Source organism: Trichosurus vulpecula, chromosome 5 (genome assembly GCF_011100635.1).
Source record: "Trichosurus vulpecula isolate mTriVul1 chromosome 5, mTriVul1.pri, whole genome shotgun sequence".
In the NCBI taxonomy this organism is placed as follows: Eukaryota; Metazoa; Chordata; class Mammalia; order Diprotodontia; family Phalangeridae; genus Trichosurus; species Trichosurus vulpecula.
The window spans coordinates 290,150,999-290,169,454 of record NC_050577.1 but is presented as its reverse complement, the minus strand read 5'-3'; the positions used below and the strand labels follow the sequence as shown (position 1 = coordinate 290,169,454).

Below are 18,456 nucleotides of genomic sequence, written 5' to 3'. Positions count from 1 at the left end.
GGGAGAAGTAATGCATATTCATCACTAAAGCTGATGGCGCAGCACAATCCCTTTAAATAACTAATAAAGGGGGCAGTGTAGGAGATGTGGGCATGGCCTCCCTGCCCAGCACTATGTCTGTGGCTGCATCTGGAGACGACACCCTTTCGCTCACGTCTACTAGACTCATTCTTCTCATCTTCTCTGGGGAAGAAGTTATCCTTGTAACACAGTAACAGAAGGAATGGAAAGCTAAGCAAGGTTGGCACTCATTGCTAAACTGATAACTCACTACTGGGGCAGGAAAGCAGATGGAAAAAGGTCACAAATCTCTGTTTGCCACAGTTTCCTCAACTCTAAAAGGGGAGGGAGTGGTAATAATGCTACCTACTTCGTGGGGTTGATGTGGAGATCCAATGAGATGGATAGCATTTGTAAAGCAGTTAGCAAAGTACCTGGCACGTAGTAGGTGCTAAATAAATGCTAGCTCTTATTACTGTTTTTTTTTAAATCTAGCTTTCATTCATTCTCTTCATTGCAAAAAGGAAGGCGCTCTGACACCAAAAAGTTTTAAAGCAGCTTTTTCCCACATGTGTATAGTAGCAAATTAGAAACAAAAGTGGATGGCCATCAATGGCAAAACCAATTTTGGCACATTAATGTAGTGGAATGTTACTGTGTCATAAAGAACAGTGGACAGGAAGAATTCAGAGAAGCATGGGAAAATTTATATGGACTGATTCAGATTAAAACAAACAGAATGAAGAAAACAATGGATACCATCACTGAACACTGAATCCTAATGACCAATCATGGTCTTTGAAAGAAAATGTTAAGAAAATATATGTTCCTTCTCTCTTTACTGCAGAAACAGAGCAGTATCCCCAGCAGGGGAGGGAAGAGGAGAGGGAGAGAGAATATATACAGGGTGTCCCAAACGTCTTGGTGCAATTTTAAGCTCTTAAAACTCAAGACTATTAAGACTTAAGCTTCAATAGCAGACTGCAACGAATGCTTTTGGGACACCTTTTCCTGTCAATACTCTGAGAGGTATTCAGTAGTTTGCTGAACTGCTTCTTCCAGCTCTCTTTTTAAATCTTTGATAAAAGAGATGTTTTGCTGACAGGGAAAGGGAAGAAGGTAGAAAAATAAATGAATGTGATGTTAAAAAAAGTGAGAGAAGAAGGTACCCTAGCCAGCAGCTCTTTCTTCACCTACCTCCCCATCAGTGTTGCTGCTCCTATTTACTCTGCTTCTCACCAGTGATGGTCAGCATTGGATTCTATCTGAAATCTAGAGTCCAATTTCTATAAGCTGTCAGAAAGGACTGGTACTAAGCAGTGGAAGGTGACTTCTCCCCAGAAACACTGTGTGCTAGACATTCAGTGAAACTGGGTCAAAGAGATGCATTTGCCACATTGCAGAAAACATTATTAGAATGGCAGCAAATGAGGTCTTCTCATCCCAAAAAATGATAACCATGATCCAAAAAAAAAAAAACCAAAACCCAACACCCAAACCCAGCTATGATATTTAATCTATTTTCACTTATTATTCACTCCTATTTATTCCATTGTTAAATGGCATAGAATGTGCGTTTTCTAAACTAGACATAAGCACCTTCGTTCAAGCTTCAAAGGGAAGAGAGGACCAGCAAGCCCAGCCCCTTGGTTGCCTCTGGAGTTGCTTCCTTCTACCCCTCTGCTCTCCCTTATCTTTTGAATTTTTAATACAGACTGGCTTCAGTCTTTATGCAGCTATTTCTGTGTCCAGAGTAAAATATGGCCATGTCATGAGCCAACTTATAAAATGTAGTTTTATCTCAGGGATTTTCTTTAGAGTCAGGTGTTTAGTAACAACAAATAGAAACAAAAGCTTTTTTTTTTTTATTGCTAAAGATATTCAGTGGCTTTTGTCTTCCCGGCATCAGCAGTAACGTCAGAAGAGTGTATCCAAGGAGCTAAATGTGCTGGACCCAGGGTCAATGCAGCTGAATACACCAACCTCAGAAAACACAGACAATGAATTGCAAATGACACTCAAAACAAAACCAGAAAAAACCCTTCACACAGCAAACTACAAAAGAACTCCACAGACACTGAATTGGCTTTCTGTACACAGTGATCCTGCTTAGCTGTGTGCGGTAACAAGCCCAGCATCCACATACTACTCAGAGCCACAAAACAAAGACTTGGGCGGGGGGCGGGGGACAACTGTAAGGATACAAATGTTGTTTCTTTACTTCAAGTCTCTGCTTTAAAATTTGTTTTTAAGGAACCACAAGGTAGAGGATGTCTCTCCCTCCCTGCTCCACCCCTTTGGTGACATTTTCTCAGACATCTGAAAAAACGGAATCAGTGATGAGGTGATTCTTCCCTCCTTAATTCTGCAGGAGGTCCTGCACAAAAGGTGTATTGTTTGGGGCAGGATTCACATCCCAGAACAAAATGGTTTGGTAAACCCAATAGAAGGGAAAGGCCTTTCATGCCATGTAGGGCTCACTACTGTATATTTCAACTTGTTAGCAAGTCAGAAACACAAAACGGGAAACCAGCCTCGTTGCTGCTGAAGGATGAATGGGAAAGGCAAATGGATGAGCTGCTATTGAGTTTTTCCCTTTGGGAATGATTGTGAATTGACAGGGCATTACATCATTCAGGTAAATGACAGAATGCAGCATTCTGGGGACGCTGAACAGGAGAAAATCCAGGATGGAATCTGGGACTCCTTCACTGTAAGCTACACTCAGTTACAATTCCAAAAAAAATTGGAGAAATAAATTTCCTAGTTGTTCCCCAAAGGTGATGCCATTATCTTCCCTTAACCATTTTCATTTTTCTTTCTAAGGATTCCCCATCAATTATATTTTAAAGTAAAAGGACAAAAAAATCCCATGTGCACTTAGCAGAAAAACTTCTTCAGAAGATCTGTGATTTCAATATCACCTTGGACATTCTCCCCATGCCTAATCCTCTTCATGGGCTGTGGGCAAAAATTCCACCACCTGATGATGACCAGCTTTCTGGGAGGGAGCTTTTTTTTTTTTAAACTGAGCCCAGCTGGTCCTTGGATGAAAAATACAAAGTTGATAGTTGGGCCCAAACTTGAAGTTTTTGCTGCCAAACAGGATGAAAACCCTTGTGCTCCACTGGCAGGGCCTTCAATAAACCAGAGTCAGGAGAAAAAAAGGCAGGCTTCACCTCTGCACTAGGAAGAGACATCACAGCAGAATGGAGACAGGGGATGGTAGCAGCAGCCGAAATACAAAAGCCACACAGACTGTTTATCAGGATGTCAATGACTGAAAACCACCAAATCACACAGCAGAAACCTTACAGGGATGGCCGACTTTGAGGGTTTGAGTCCAAATCCAAGCCAAAATTGGGGTTGGTTTAATTGTTTTTTGGAAAGCCTTTGTTGGCAGTGGCGGCAGAGGTGGCCCTCCACAGACTAGAGGACCACAGATTCAGTGCTGCGTGAGAGAGCCCTCATACGTCATCTAGTCTAACACGCTCAGATGAGGAAACTGAGGCCTAACTAGGCAGGATGAGACTCGCCCAAAGTCGCAGGGATACTAAATGGCAGAACCAGGATCTGAACCCAGGTCTCTTGACACCAAGTCTTGTACACATTCCCCTCTACCATGGGCCCCCTCCCTCTTCCCCAGGGCAGGCTCAGCTCAAACGTCCAAATGGCAGCAGGAACAGGGGGCATGTGTGTTAAACATGAGAGGATGGGACAACAACAACTCAAACAGGTCTCCCCATTTCCTTTTCAAAAGTAAATAATCTACTTTTATAATCATCTCAGGGTCTTACTGTCCCTAAGGTTAAAAAAGATCCAGGAAGCTCACTAACTACGTCCAAAACGCACAAACGAGGAGGATGCTAAGTGTCACTTGATGCCTCGCCTGGGCCTGGTCCAGGGCCACCAACCACAAATCAACCAGCGACCATTTATCAGGCATCCAGCATGGGCCAGGCCCTATTACCTACCACGCTCACCTCTGCCTCTCCATTTCCTTATTTCTTTCTCCTTCTTCCCTTCCTCTTTGGGCAGTGAGGTGGCTCAGTGGATAGAACATGGGGCCTGGAATTAGGAAGGCCCGAGTTCAAATCCAGCCTCAGACTACTAGCCAGGCTACTCTGGGCAAGTCACTTAACTTCTGTTTGCCTCAGTTTCCTCAACTAGAATACAGGGATCATAATAGCCCCTCCCTCTAACTTTACAGATACTTGTTTCCTTCCTTTTCTACTTTCTTTTTCCTTCATTCCTTTTCTCTTGCTTATGCTTTTAGGTATGCCAGTGGACCCCCGATGCTTAGCTCTCCAGATTGCAAGAGACTGCTGATTCCTCTGGCATAGAAATGATAATACTAGCAAAATGAGAAGGATTTTTAAAAAGGATATTCGAAATTATTTTAGTACCACTCCCAAGTTCAGGAAGGAAAAGCTTACCCATGGCTTGTTTCCCCATGGCACACTGGTAAGTATTCCTGGGGGACTGGTTATGGTGAGGGTATGGAATAAGCCCAGCACAAACACCAAGGAGCGTGAAGGGCTCAATCTCCAGGTGGGTGGTATCCCTAAAAATTAAAAATACATAGCTAAATAAATGAGCAAACAAACAAATAGGTAAGAGTACTTAGGCAACAGGTTACTATTGTTTTCTTCCATTCAGTTAAATGACTCTGGCAACACTGTAGAAAAGAACATATATAGTAATATTTGCAACTAGATATAACATGAGTGATAGAAAGGAAAACCTAGTGAGGAAATTTGATTTTAACCTCAAATGATAAAATAAACATATCACTGCGCTCTTCAAAAGTCGTCAAAACAACAGAACCGTCGGAAGGAACCCCCAAGGCAAGGCCATGTGGTCCAGCCACTGCCTCCTAACCAGGAGCTCCTTTATTGAACCAGCTGGACAGTCTCTGAATCCACAACCACTATGGATGCCCTTTGCCATGCCAGGGACTACAATGAGGAAGATGGCATCAACTCCAAAATGGCCTCATTAGCAGGAAAGAGCCAAAGCAAAGTGAAAGGGAAGCAAAGGGGCATGCAATGTGTACCCCCTCTTATACAACATTTATAGTAACGTGAGAACACTGCTTCCCCCATGCTTCCTCTGCCATTATAAGAGAAAAACAAATTTCCTCCTTTCAGAATATATAGAAATAGAAAACATGACTTGACTTCATAGCTCTGGGAACGCTTCATTTCCCATCAGCTACACTCTTTGGATTCCACTCCAGCATCATCATGGCCCAGTGCTGGGTCTCTCCCTCCCTCCCTTCTTCCCTGCTTTTTTGGTTTTCTGTTGGGTATGTCTTGTTCCTCCATTAGACTGTAAACTCCTTAACGACAAGGACTGTCTTTCCTTTTCTTATCTGTATCCCCAGTACCTGACAAGTATTATAGGCCCACTAGCACATAGTAGGTGCTTAATAAATGTATACTGTACTGTATTGCATTTTGCCAAAGAGAGGTTAGCTCGGGACTAAACTTCAAAAGGCACATTACAAGCTTCAATTGGAAAAGACTAAAATGAGTCGCCTGCCTGTTGGTTTTCACCAAAGAAGACTTATCAAGCCCACATTCTACAGTCTGAACTTCTCATTCTTCTCCAAGGGCTTCTAAAGGTGCTGATTTTAATTTGTGATACACGGCAAGAACCCAGAATTCTACATCCTTGCCACAATTAATTAAACAGGATTAATTAACTCTTCAGTTTTATTCTCAGTGGAAAAGGTGGTTTTCTATGGCTCTAGCTCTTGGTTTAGGGATCGTCCTTCATTTAATCTGGCACAATGGGGATTTCTGGCAAGATCCACATCTGAAGGCATAGCAGGTAGTCACACCAAAGCCCTCTTTTTCCATAGGGAATACTGCTTTTACTGATGTCAGGCGGCCCATTTTAAAATGAAGCCCTCTTAAAGTCCCATTTATAGCCTGAGTTAGAATGGTATTTGTTTGAAATGTACCCCCCTCCCACCCCTTGTTTAAATACTAACAAATGAAATTCAGCAGTTAACATTCCTCATGGGGAGAAAAGGGCAAGGGACCCTTTTCAACTGTAGAAAAGAGGCCAGATTGAAAAAAATGAGAAAGAGAGAAAGGGAGACCTATAGGATGACCCCATTATTCTCGGGCTTTTCATGATAAAAACACTAGTAAGACTATATGTTCATCTAGAACACCTGTAAAAGCCCTAATGAAATATGCTAGGTTTTGTTTTTATAAAGAAAGAAGGCAGAATGATCTTTAAACAAACAAACAAATTATGGGCTATTTTCCCACTTGAGCAGGGGTGAGAACAGAGCCTTACCAAAGGTTGCTCAAAATTTTTCCAAGGTGCTCTGATAATAGTGGACAAAATTAAATGGAGTTAAAGACATTTCTGCAAATACTCTGACAGTCTGCTTCCCTGGTATCATTTAAACTGCTTCTCTCTTAGGTCCTGTTCCTGCTAAGAGAGTGATGTAAAGGAAATGGGATGGGCCTGATGTCAGAGAACCTGCCTCCAATTGTGCCTCTTCCTCACCTGCTGGGCGACCACAGGCAAGCCATTCCACACTCTGGGCCTCTAGGAGCTGTGGAAGCCCCTTGTGCTCACTGTTGTGATCTTGGGGTGATCATGATGGAGAACTTCCAGGTTCCAACCGCACTTTCTTACTGTCCAACTTCTAAATGAATCACCTCCCACCTGAGAAAAGGTCTGATTTTTCTGTCTATTTCCCCCTTTTTGCCTACAGCCAGTTAAGGGAAAATCCTAGCTGGGCATACACTATTGAGCTACTCACTGACAAGGGACAAACAATGCAATCCATCACAGAACTGATCAATAACCCAAAGGAAAAACACCTCCTGAAGGAAGGGAAAAAAAGCCCAACCACCCTCTTCTTTAGCCATTCAAAACAGGAGGCCTTCCCAAACATGAGTCGCTGACAAAAGATGAAACTATAAGATGATCTAAGAATTCTAGAAAACAATTTTAGATTGTATTAGAAAAGCTGCTAAACTCCGCATGCCCAGCAATCGCACTGCTTGGAGGATGCCAAAGAAAGGGAAAGGTCCACATGCATCAAATAATTGGGAAGGGTGTCATGGAATGTTACACCACCAAAGAAACCACCACAAATGTGAAGACTTCAAGGTAACTTGCTTAAACAGACGCTGAGCAGAATCAGGAAGGAACACCTATGATGAAAACTGAGAGGAAAACAACATGGAAGCCATGAATACTCGAATCAACAGAGCGCTCACTGGTGGCTTCAGATTGCAGGTGTGGAATGAGGTATGTGTCGTCTGACTTAACCAATGAATGAATCTGCTTCTCTGTATTTCTTTGTTACAAAGGCGATTTCTATGAGGGGTAAGGAAATAATGCTGCTATTACCAATAAGAGCAAAAATAAAACATTTGGTTAAAAAGATGTTTTTCAGAATCTGAGCTTGTCAGTGAAGTGAGACTACCCTATCATGGATAACTGCTCGACTCAAAGACAGGAAGCCCTGGTTTCAAATCCAGACTCTGACACTTTTCAAAGAGATGATTATGGAAGAGCTGCATAGCCTCTGCAGGCCTCAGTTTCCTTATTTGGAAAATGGGCCAGTAACACTTTTATTAGCTCCCTCACATAGTCACTGCACTGTAAGCAAATCCCTTTGAAGTTTTAAGGTGCGTTATCATTTAGTAATGCATAATACACAAATAATAAACCACCGACTGACATAATACATGCAGGGCATTCCATTTAAATGCACAGGAATACTATCAAACTTTTGGCCATTGGATAAGTCAGTTAAGTCTTTTCTGGAAGGCCACCTCGGGGGGAGGCTACTAAGAGGCTCAATACATAAAACACAAATGAAGAATTCCAATATGTTCTCTGCCCAGTTTCAAGGTTCATTCACTATGTTTGTAGATATGTCAAGAGAGAACCTCAGTGAAGATACTAAACAGCACCATTCCATGGTCCCAGCAGCCCAGAGGCAAACAGCTTTTGAATGAAGAAGAGCTCCTGCTCTGCCCACAGATGGCTGCAGTGCCAACCACCCTAAACCAAGTACCTCAGGAGAGCCTCAGAAACTGCCTTGGACCCTTTGGCCTCAGGGTACAGACACCTGAGAGTTCAGGTCAGCTTTTCTCACCTGCTGTTAGTACTGTGACAACAAACTCCATAGCAATCACTGCATCATATTTCCAGGATATGACAACAAAGGAAACAAGACACCCCTAAAACACCACTGCACCCAAAGAAGCCCTGAAGGTGTGTTCCATTGTTCCTGGGTTTTAAATAGGAACAAGAATTCAGCGATGCCCCTGACTTTACAAGCTGAGGAATTCAAAGGATCCACAGCAGGCACCTCTCTCTCAGATTCTTCTTTCGAGGCCTAGGCACCAGATCAAATTCTGGCAGAGATGAGAAGACAAGCCCTTCTTATTTTAAAATAAACAGAAGTATCACAAAAACACAGAGGAGTACCTGTATCATAAAGCATTTATTAATTGCTTCAGGCACTGTGCCAAGCTCTGAGGCTACAAATACAAGTGAGCAAAACAGAGCCTGCCCACCAACAGCTTACATCCTAATGGGGAAGACCACACATTAAGGGGAGTCACAAAGGGGACATACACAGAGGCAGCACAGTATGGTAAAGGGAGGCAGAGACTGTTATGCTCATTTGTATTTGCATACAAAGATTATACTTATGAGAAAGATTAAAATCAATACCCAATTAGAAGGTTACAGATGAAAAGAAGAGAGCACGTACGATTCATGGCTTCAACATGCCCTAGCCAAACAAACTTATCGATGCCCCAAAAATGGAATATGAAGAAGGTAAAAGATAATGGTTTTCATGGTCACTATTTTAAAAAGAAGTTTAATCAATGAAGTTAGTAAAAGAAGAAAGTCATAAGAGCCCAGAAGCTGCCACAGACAAAGACGACCTGAGACAGCAGCCCAGGACCACACCGATTAAAAAGACAAACTCATTTGAAAAATGTCACAGAGAACAATGTCGGAAGATCACCCTAAAAACAGAGGGAGTCAGCAGAAAGCCTGAAGTGAAACCTAACTAAGCCATATATTATCAAGAGCATTTTAGGAGGAAAGTAGAAAGACAACCACCAGACATTGATGAAACAGAGAGGTCAGTGTTTCTAAATCCACTTTCAAAGTCATCAACAGTGAGGCACTGTATTTGGCCTCTAATACCCCAGTCCTCAATATCAGAAGAAATCTATGTTAGACGTAACATAATTTTGAAAGCAATGAAGAATTCTTTGGCAAAATATCTCTGGTTGGGGTCATGGGGAGGAAAAATACCAAGAGAATAGAAATAATCATAGGTGATATTACAAAAAAGAAAGAAAAAAAGTGACTGAAATGGCAGAATGATTTCTAATCTCTGTGTTTGCCTTCTTACTGTTACTCTGTATATGAATGACTTCAAACCATCTTCTAGAGCAGAGCAGATCTTCAAGCGTCCCATGAAAAGACTGGGAGGTATACAGAATACAGTATTGTAACTGGGTTGTTTTATAATTAGAAAAATACTGTAACATGGTGTTGTCTCAACCAAGAAGAAAACATTGGGGAAGCAGCCGTGAGTGGGTCACACAGAGAGCAGGGACAGACAGAAAATCTGCCCTGGCCCCTAGAGTACAAAAAAGCCTAGAAGGGGCCTTTGGGAGCACAGGGCAGACCCCACTGTGGGGGGACTGATGGAAGGACATAGAGAAGAGTCACACAAGATGGAAGATGCTGATGGGGCACCACCCACAGTCATGGAGGGCAGCTCATATGGATGAAATTCTGGGTCCATTTAAGGATTTCACACAAAATGGCAGCTGAAGCACAGTTCTTTCCAAATGGATAAGAGGACAACAAAGAATGTTCATGAACCAAGAGGAGGACAGATTCTAAAGAAAACAGGTTTTGAAGTTGTTGGTATGGTTATTACTTACTTGTTAATTGTATGTTCATACAATGCAATGTTACAATCATTTTCTTCATTCACATCCAAATATTCAACCAGGCTCTCATGCAGAAAATCTTCAAAATTTCTGAAAATGCATCAGAGATGTGTTAAAACATTTCTGCAGCAAAAAATTTTTTTAAGTATCATGTAACTGAAAATAAAATAAGATACTGGTTTTCTTCCCTGCAAACAGAAGTTATCAAGAACTTCGATCTGTGAAGCTCATGCCACTCTTACTGTAATTAAAAATTTAAAGAGAAAAAATTTAAAGTTGTATTTTAGAAGAATAACAATACTGCTTTTTAAAAAAGTTTAGTTTACTCAGCACTTCTTAGTCATAAGAAGAAACCAAAGGCACAGGCCCTTCCAACACAACATGGAAGGAGTCCATAACTGCAAGTTCATCTGCTCCCCCAATGACACTACAAACCTCCCAAGTACCCAAAAGAGCCACCTTGGTCACCTCTGACTCTTCTCTCTACTTCATATTTCCATGATCTGCCGAATCCCATTTATTCTGCGCATGCAGTAAATCCTGCCGCCTTTCCCTCCATTCTGTTCACACCGTGGCCACCCTAGATCAAGGCCTCACCTTCCCTCACCAAAGCTACTAGAACAGCTTCTTCCTCATTCCAGACTGTTACCTCTATCCTTCACATTTCTACCCAAGTTCTCCTTCTACTGCCCTCATCTGATCTAGGCATTCCTCTGTGCAGCAAGACCACTCACACTCCTTGAATCCTGGCATTCAAGGCTCTCTAGAATCTAGCTCCAATCCACTTGTCTGGTCTTTTATGAGTCAGTCAGAAGAAGGTAACAGTGTGAGGCACTGGGCAGAGTTGGGGTGCAGAGGGTTAAGTGCCCTGCTACATAAGAGAGCATTCCCCACAATATTCCTAGTGCCTAGCAGCTGCCACGAACTGCAGAGGAGAGTGGCGGCTCTCTGGACCTCTACTCCCACCAGGATGTTTAAAGGAGGCTGAGGTTTCTGGGATCAAGGCAGCCTACAGACATGGCGGGGAAGATGAATATAAGAAGAAGTCAGTAGTGGTCGAGCAGACTGTGTGCCTGTGGCATCTGCCCCGCTAAAGCCCAGCTCACCCCTGCTGTGACCATCATGGTACACAGGGATAAATGTGCCTTGTGCTGCTCCAAAGCCATATAGACCACACCCCAAAACTTGGCAAATAAGGGGGGAATGGAATAGGCATTTCTACAGCACCTTCTACTCGTCAGGAGCTGTGCTGAGGGCTTTGCAAGCATTATCTTGTTGGATCCTCACAACCACCCTGGGGGGTCAGATGGTATTATGACCCCAATTTAGAGAGGAGGAAACTAAGGCAGACTTGAGATTTAGTGACCTGCCCAAGGTCACACAGCTCGTAAGTGTCTGAGTCTGGATTTGAACTCAGATCCTTCCTGACTCCAGGCCGACCTGCAAAGTTGTGGTCAGATTCAGACAATGCATGGTCATCTGAATTACAATAACTAAGCTTACTTTTAGTTTCCCATTCCTAGAGTTGGGGTCCAGCAGCAGGAATCAAGAGTTCTAGATTTGGAACTGCAGGGGCCTGTAGAATCCCGTAAGTCCAATCCTCTCATTTTACCATCAGTTAAGTGACTTGCCCAGAGTCCCACAGCTAGTCAGAGTCTGAGGCCAGACTCAAATTCATGCCTTCCTAATTCCATGCCCAGCACTGTGTGTACTGTGACACCATCTGGTTGCCAAGTGCTTCTTATGGGGGCCCCCACTATGAACCAGAGACCAAAGCTCTAGCATGGAGCTATCCCCTCAAGCTTGGTCTCAAACAACTTCACTTCTGGGATTCTACATCACAGCCCTGGCCCATCCCCCATTCCTGGACTTCCCATCACTTTCCCCTGCTGAGGAGGCGCCCAGCCTTGGTGCTCCATGAAACCTTCACTGATTGCCACCCTGACTCTTGCAGTCCAAGGTGACCTCTCCCACCTCAAGACTAGCCTAGCATTTGGAATGGCCCAGACTGTGCACAGACTACAGCTGTCATCAATGCACAGGTCCTTCTCCTGGGTCCACCAAAGAGAAGGATGGGAGGTCTTTGAGAGCAGGGACTCTTTCTTGCTTTATTTCTGTATCCCTGGAACGTGGCCTGGCACACGTCCTGGTCGGGGCCTGCCTCAGACCTCATTGCTCAGTAGTTTGAGTTTAAGGCTGGAATAAAGTGAGACACACACAGGTCATTCAATAGCCAACAAAAGAAGGGTTCGTTTGCCATTGCAGGAAGAAGAGGCCATGAATATGCCACCAGGTGACTGAGCTGAGATCCAGCAGCCAAGCCTGAGCAGGGCTCTTAGAGACAGACCCTCGAGGTGGTTTTATACTTGAGCAATGAAAAAAATGATCAATGGCCAAAACCCTAGGTCTCCTTAGCCAACCAAGACTTAATACCTTTTAAGAAAAAGCCAGCCTTACTTGTATGGGGCGTAGGTGTTAGGATTTTGCTCCTACACCACTCCTGGAGGGTAGAATCTGTCCCACACATTGATCTCTGACTTCCTGATCCTCATCACAGGTGCCTTGCACATAGGAGGCACTTAATTGCTTACTGAATTAAACAGTTGTATGACCCTGAGCAAGTGATATTCCCTCTCTGGGACTCAGTTTCCCTGTATGTACAAGGTGTAAAACTACAATGGAATTGTGGTTATGCTTTTCTGACTGTGACCCCAGCTCTCTATCCATGCCATCATCCTGCCTCTCACCAACCTTTTATACTGTGTTAGTATCTACTTGTATGTAAGATACCTTCAAGTACTGGGAATCAAATGTTTTAAAAATATTAAGCAAGTTTCCATTTTTCAGTTGATAAAACTATACTGCAGGACGGCTTACTGAAAATGGGTCATGGTTAAACGGCTATGGAAAGGAATCTGATTGAATGACGAGGGCCTGAGAAAAAGCAGTCAACAAAACCAAAACTCAATCAGCATCACAACTCGGAGGACACCTCCAGTAATGGAGGGCACTAAAACGGCACTTTTTTAAAAGGAAGAAATGAAATTGCTTTCCTTTAAGCAATTACCTGTACCCCTGGGCCAGCTCTTCCATGTGCTTGTCTGTAACGGCAGGCTTTTGCTTCTTCACAATGATGTACGGTCTAATGTGAAAAAAGAAAGATTCAAAGGGATGGGCTACAACAGCTGACAAATAAGGCAACTGACACGTAATGGAAAAAGATCCACAGACACGGCTGCCAGCTTCACACCCACACCCACTCATCCACCCAAACACACACACACACCCTTCTCTGTAATGTGCATGTGTAGTCATTAAAGAAACACCCAGCCTCAAAGAAGCCACGAAGGTCACGTCATCGGGGGTCTCTTCAATCATAGCTATTTAAGAAAAAGCTGGATTTCTCTTCCATTTCTGACTTTCCCCAAACTTACTAAGCCCTTCTCCTATCCCCGTATGTGACATCTAGCTAGACCAAGGATCCCATGCACAGCTCATGGAGTGGTCAAGCCCTGACAATCCCCGTAGCATTTTGGCCCAGCTGAGTTCAAAGAGAAGATCTCACTTTTTACAGAGCATCTCTGCTTAAGCAAACATAACTGGATCAGGAAGATGCTGGGCTCTTTCAGCCGCATCTTACAAAGGGAGGGCTTTGAGTGTGTGTGGGGAGGGGGAGAGGGATGACACTCTGGCTTTGCTTTTCCAGTTGCATAACAGGCCCAAGGTATAAAAAGTGCTCAGGCTCCAGGTCCTGTTCGATTGACCCACAACTGTCAGCACTGACTTACGTCTGAGGACTCTGCCACTACAGGGAAACATCCCCACAAAGGAAGGCATGTGAGATCGAAACGTCAAGGGCTGTTGCTATTTGGACAAGCAGCTCTTACAGAGTGCAACCAATATGACAAGATACTTGTGCATTCTGCCCCGGAGCCCAGAGAACCATCTGGGACGAATGAGCGCTTTGAAACGGCCAAGACGAGGATCTGCACAACCACAAAGGGAGAGACAAGTCGCTGAAAGGGAGCTGGGGGAGCTTTCTATGGAAATCCACAGGGCTCTGCAATCCTGCCTCTGCTGTCTGGGCAAGGCCGCCTCTCCTCTCCCCAAGGCTGCAGCTCAGCCCACCTTAGAGGATGCACAGCGGGGCAGATGGGGAGGAAGCCCCTCTGCTTGCATGGCTGAAATGGCCCTCTGCCTCGGCCTTCCAGACGGCCACACGTCCCTGAGAGACACTGGGGCGCAACAGACAAAGTGCAAGAGCCAGAGTCAGGCAGACCGGAGTCCAAACCAGCTGAGCGACCTGGGCGGGCCACTTAACCTTCCTCATCTGTAAAATGGGGGTAATAACAGCAGCACCCACCCTCCGTGGCTGCTGTGAAGATACAATGAGACAACATCTGTAAAGTGCTTTGCAAACTTTACAGCGGCTGTGTAAATGCCAACTCCTATTATTACTGTTACGGTTATCATTAATGTTGATAACAATATGAACTGAATATTGGAAAAGGAGGAGAAATAAGAACAACTTACCCTGACGTGGCAGTGGATGGTTTGCAAAGTGCTATGCAGTCACAATGACCCAGGGGCACCCAGCATGCAAGTGTCTAAGGCAGGATTTGAACTCAGGTCTTCCTGAGTCCCCACCCTCTATCCACTTCGCCTAGCTAGGGTACTCCCAAAGGGTCTGAAGAAATTCAGGGAAAGAAGGGCATGGGAAGGCTGAACATATGTAGCGACATGCCACGTTGGGAGAGGAGATCCCCAAGGGATGGGTACTGGTGAAATTAAAGCTGGCACCCGGATCCCTGCCCCCAACCACACGTACCTGCACAACCTTCCTCCATCTGAGGAAATGTAGACACATCTATCAGTGAGATTTGTTGAGATTGAGACAAATTCGTTAATATAACCAGCCCTTCGCATGAGCCGAAATGTGTTCACTAGTTTCTTATGATCTCGAATGACACCCAAGATATTGCCTAAACACAAGGGGTTATCACACTTAAAAACAGAAACGTCTCCTTAAATGAATCCAGAAAGTCTCTTTCCTAACAGATTAATTTTAAGCAAAACCACGAAACTCTTTACAAATCCTGTTTCTCCATAACCTTCTTTGGTTAGCCAATAAAGAAGTCGCTATCTAAATTAAACATTAATAAATACTGAATATAACAAATATAAAAATGTTATATATTTTATAAATATAAATATATATTATATATAATACATTAATTAATATACAATAAATAAAAATATAATAAATACTGCATATGATATCAGATACAGTAGAGGCCCTGGTTGGTTTTTCTGTTTTGTTTTTTTTTTTCCTTTTAAAATCTTTGTTATAAAAGGAAAAGCTTGACAAGTAGAGGAAAAGGGAGGGATATATTTAGAAATGAATATGAATAATGAAATAAAAATGTAAAGAACAAAATAAGAAAAATCAAATCAATAGACCTTATAATTTGTAAATCAATACTCTGGCCTCCAATGCAAATTAAAATATTTAATACTATTAAAAGAATAATAATACATCAAAATACAAATTTCATTTATTATGCCAAAATGGTATGGCTATGTCAACTAGTTATACAGATCGATTTGAATTTTTCCACGTAACACTGGGATTTTTGACCTGTACCACTGCACAGACTGATGGTCCTCTTACTGCCACACCCAACAGCTGCTAATCTACAGAGCTGAGATCTCCCAAGCACCTGGTCCTGGCATCCATAGTCACTAAGAACCAGAGTGGACAGGACTGAGTGCATAGGATGACTTATTTTTTAAAATTTAATTACAAAGTCAATTTACACCCTAAAAATTACGGTATGCTTGTCAAATAGTAATTTGTCCCTCATAAATTATGATTCAACAGTAAGTCTATGTTAAGAGTACCAACCATTGAGGAAGACAAGGAACACATTTGGGTAAGAGAGCTCTTCTCCACAGAGGAGGTTAACATCCTCTACACCCAGGTTACTGGCTAGTTTAACAATGGGGCCATCTTCCATGTCAGTTGTAATGTGTGTCATCAAAGCCAAGTTTTTTACCAAACCACAAGCCTAAAAAAACAAAGAGAGACACAAATCATTCTGAGACCATACACGAATGTTACAAAGTTCATTTTTGCTTAAGTGAGGTATCCCAACTACAAAGGATATTGCTTCTAAATTTAAAGCAAAATGGCTATTAGGAGAGAGAAAAAAGAGAAAGCTAACAAAAATATGGGAGACAAATACATGGAGGTCTCAAGACTAAGCCTCCCTCCCAACTTTCTCCCCACCCCCACCAGTTTTTCCTTTTAGAGGTTCCTACCCCAAAATGACTTATTTTATTTTTCTGTTGTTCCAATCACATACTGCTATGAATTACTTTTCATTAAGTCAAAGTATTCTTTACACAAATAGAAATGCGGAACTATCTTGTGCCCCCATCTGAGCATGAGCTACACTGCCCCTAATGCCAGTGGAGTCCTGATTATTCCACAGGTGCTTCATAGAAGACTGGGAGGTATGTCAAGCAGTGCCCAGCAGAGCTGAGTGAGTGGTTCAGAGAGTCCATAGGCTCCTTACCTCTCCTTCAGGAGTATCAGACGGACAGAGCATACCCCACTGAGATGGCTGCAGTGAGCGAGGACCACTCACTTTCCTGGTCTTCTCAAACTGTGATGAGATCCTTGTCATCATGCCCAGAGCAGATATATAGGACAGGCGAGAGAGCACCTGGGTCACTCCCTGGCGATCCATCTTAAATCTCTTCAGGGACCAGTTTCCCTAGAGGAAGAAAAGCAGCTGAGGTGCTAGAACCGGGCATGGCCGGCATGGCTCCTGGCTTTCTCCAGGGAGAGCTGTGGAGGGTCTTGATGGCTGCTGCTGACTCCTGCTTTCTGAGCCACTCGGAACAACTCAAATGACTCATACCCACTCAAGTCAAATGCACTAATAAAATAGCCAGCTGGACCAGTTACTAGGAACGATTTATAAAATCATTCTCAGCCTGCATTGGCCCACAAGGAATTATAGAATAGCAGAGTTGGAAAGGACTGTTGGTCCTCTAATCTCACCTTCCCCAAGGCCTCACCCTCTAGATCACAGAGCTGAGCACAAAGCAGCTAGTTCTTGTTTGTCGAAGGAAATATTCTGATCGTTCTCCAACCTTGGGCCCTGCCAGGGCAGTCCATATTTCTGGACAGCTCTCATTGGTCAGACAACTGAGATCTACCTTCCCATAATTCCCACCCTTCGGAGCCAGTTCTCTGGCCAGGGCCAAGCAGAACCAATCTCAGTCTACTTCCTTGTGACAACTCTCAAACATTAGACAATAACTCTAGCAAGTGTCCCTCTCAGTCTTCTCCTCTCCTGGACCAAACACCCTCAGCTCCTTCTCTGAGCAGCTCTTCTTGGGATGAGCTTCAGTTTATTAATCCTGTGTCAATGGGATCCCCCAGAAGCAGAAACAATCAGCCGGACTCAAGCCTTCCTATCTCTAGGCCCTTTTTTTTCTATCAACAAAGCTGAAGTTAAATTGGGCTCTGGGCTGCCTGCCCCCTCACCAGGCTGATTCTAGATTGAGCTCTGGAAGGTCCACAAATACTCCCTGGTAAGCAGCAGCACCTCCCGGCCTGCACACGTGACTGTGACTTACTGAAGCCAAGCATATTTACCAAATCTATTCTTGAAACCCATCGAGATCTTTTCACATCACGGTTGTGTCACTTTACATATGAGTGATTCCTTCCAGCTCCCTGTCACGTGCAAACTGTATCAATACATGCTTTATGCCTTTATCCAAGTCACTGATAAAAATGTGGACCAGAATATCTTTAAAAAATGGAGAAGAGTAATTTCAACTATGATCCTAAGCCTGTAAATGAAGAGTTTGGGGGGATAAAAGTACAAAGAGAAAGGGGATTAAGAGAATTTGAATAACAAAAAGTCACTGGTAGCCACGAAAAAGGGGGAAGCACAAAAGAACTATTAAAAGAGACCCCTTATCGGCACGAAGCTTTGACTTCTCCCAAATGACTCTTGTCTCACTTTATCACTTCTCTTTACACAACTTCTGTATGGCCTACGTATTACTGGTGCTTAACTGACTCCAGTAATGATAATTAGATGTATCCTTCTCCAGAGCTTCCTTGTGGAGTGCAGTGGGCTCTGGGCGCTCACAAACCTTGCCAGTCCTGCCACTATCTAAGGCTTGGAAAGCGCTTTACACTTATTATCTCAACTGGACCTCCCAATGATCCAGTAAGGGAGGTTCGATTATTTCCCTCTTTTTTTCAGATGAGGAAACTGAGGCTGAGAAAGGTAAAGTGACTTGCCCTGTACTGCACAGCTAGGGAGTGTGTGGGGGGATTTGGGCTCAGGTCTTCCTGACTCCGGGCTTGGCATTTTCTCCAACTTTTTCCAACTTTGAACTAAGTGGAAAAAGCTTCCTGTGAGGCTTGCCTTGGTAGTGAGCCCTATGCCGGCTGTCTGAG

At 43.5% G+C, this 18,456-nt stretch overlaps 1 protein-coding gene across 2 annotated transcripts in view; it reads right to left on the bottom strand.

The window, feature by feature from the left end:
• The window catches only part of POLR3B (RNA polymerase III subunit B), a 138,752-nt gene that overhangs the window by 44,940 nt on the left and 75,356 nt on the right, over positions 1-18,456 (bottom strand). For both annotated transcript variants that reach the window (XM_036760385.1, XM_036760386.1), the window contains 6 exons: positions 16,547-16,747; positions 15,874-16,036; positions 14,797-14,950; positions 13,036-13,110; positions 9,960-10,058; positions 4,437-4,564 (listed from right to left, as the gene is read on the bottom strand). In XM_036760385.1, coding sequence (XP_036616280.1) covers positions 4,437-4,564; positions 9,960-10,058; positions 13,036-13,110; positions 14,797-14,950; positions 15,874-16,036; positions 16,547-16,747 — 820 coding nt within the window. The remainder of the gene's footprint in view (positions 1-4,436; positions 4,565-9,959; positions 10,059-13,035; positions 13,111-14,796; positions 14,951-15,873; positions 16,037-16,546; positions 16,748-18,456) is intronic.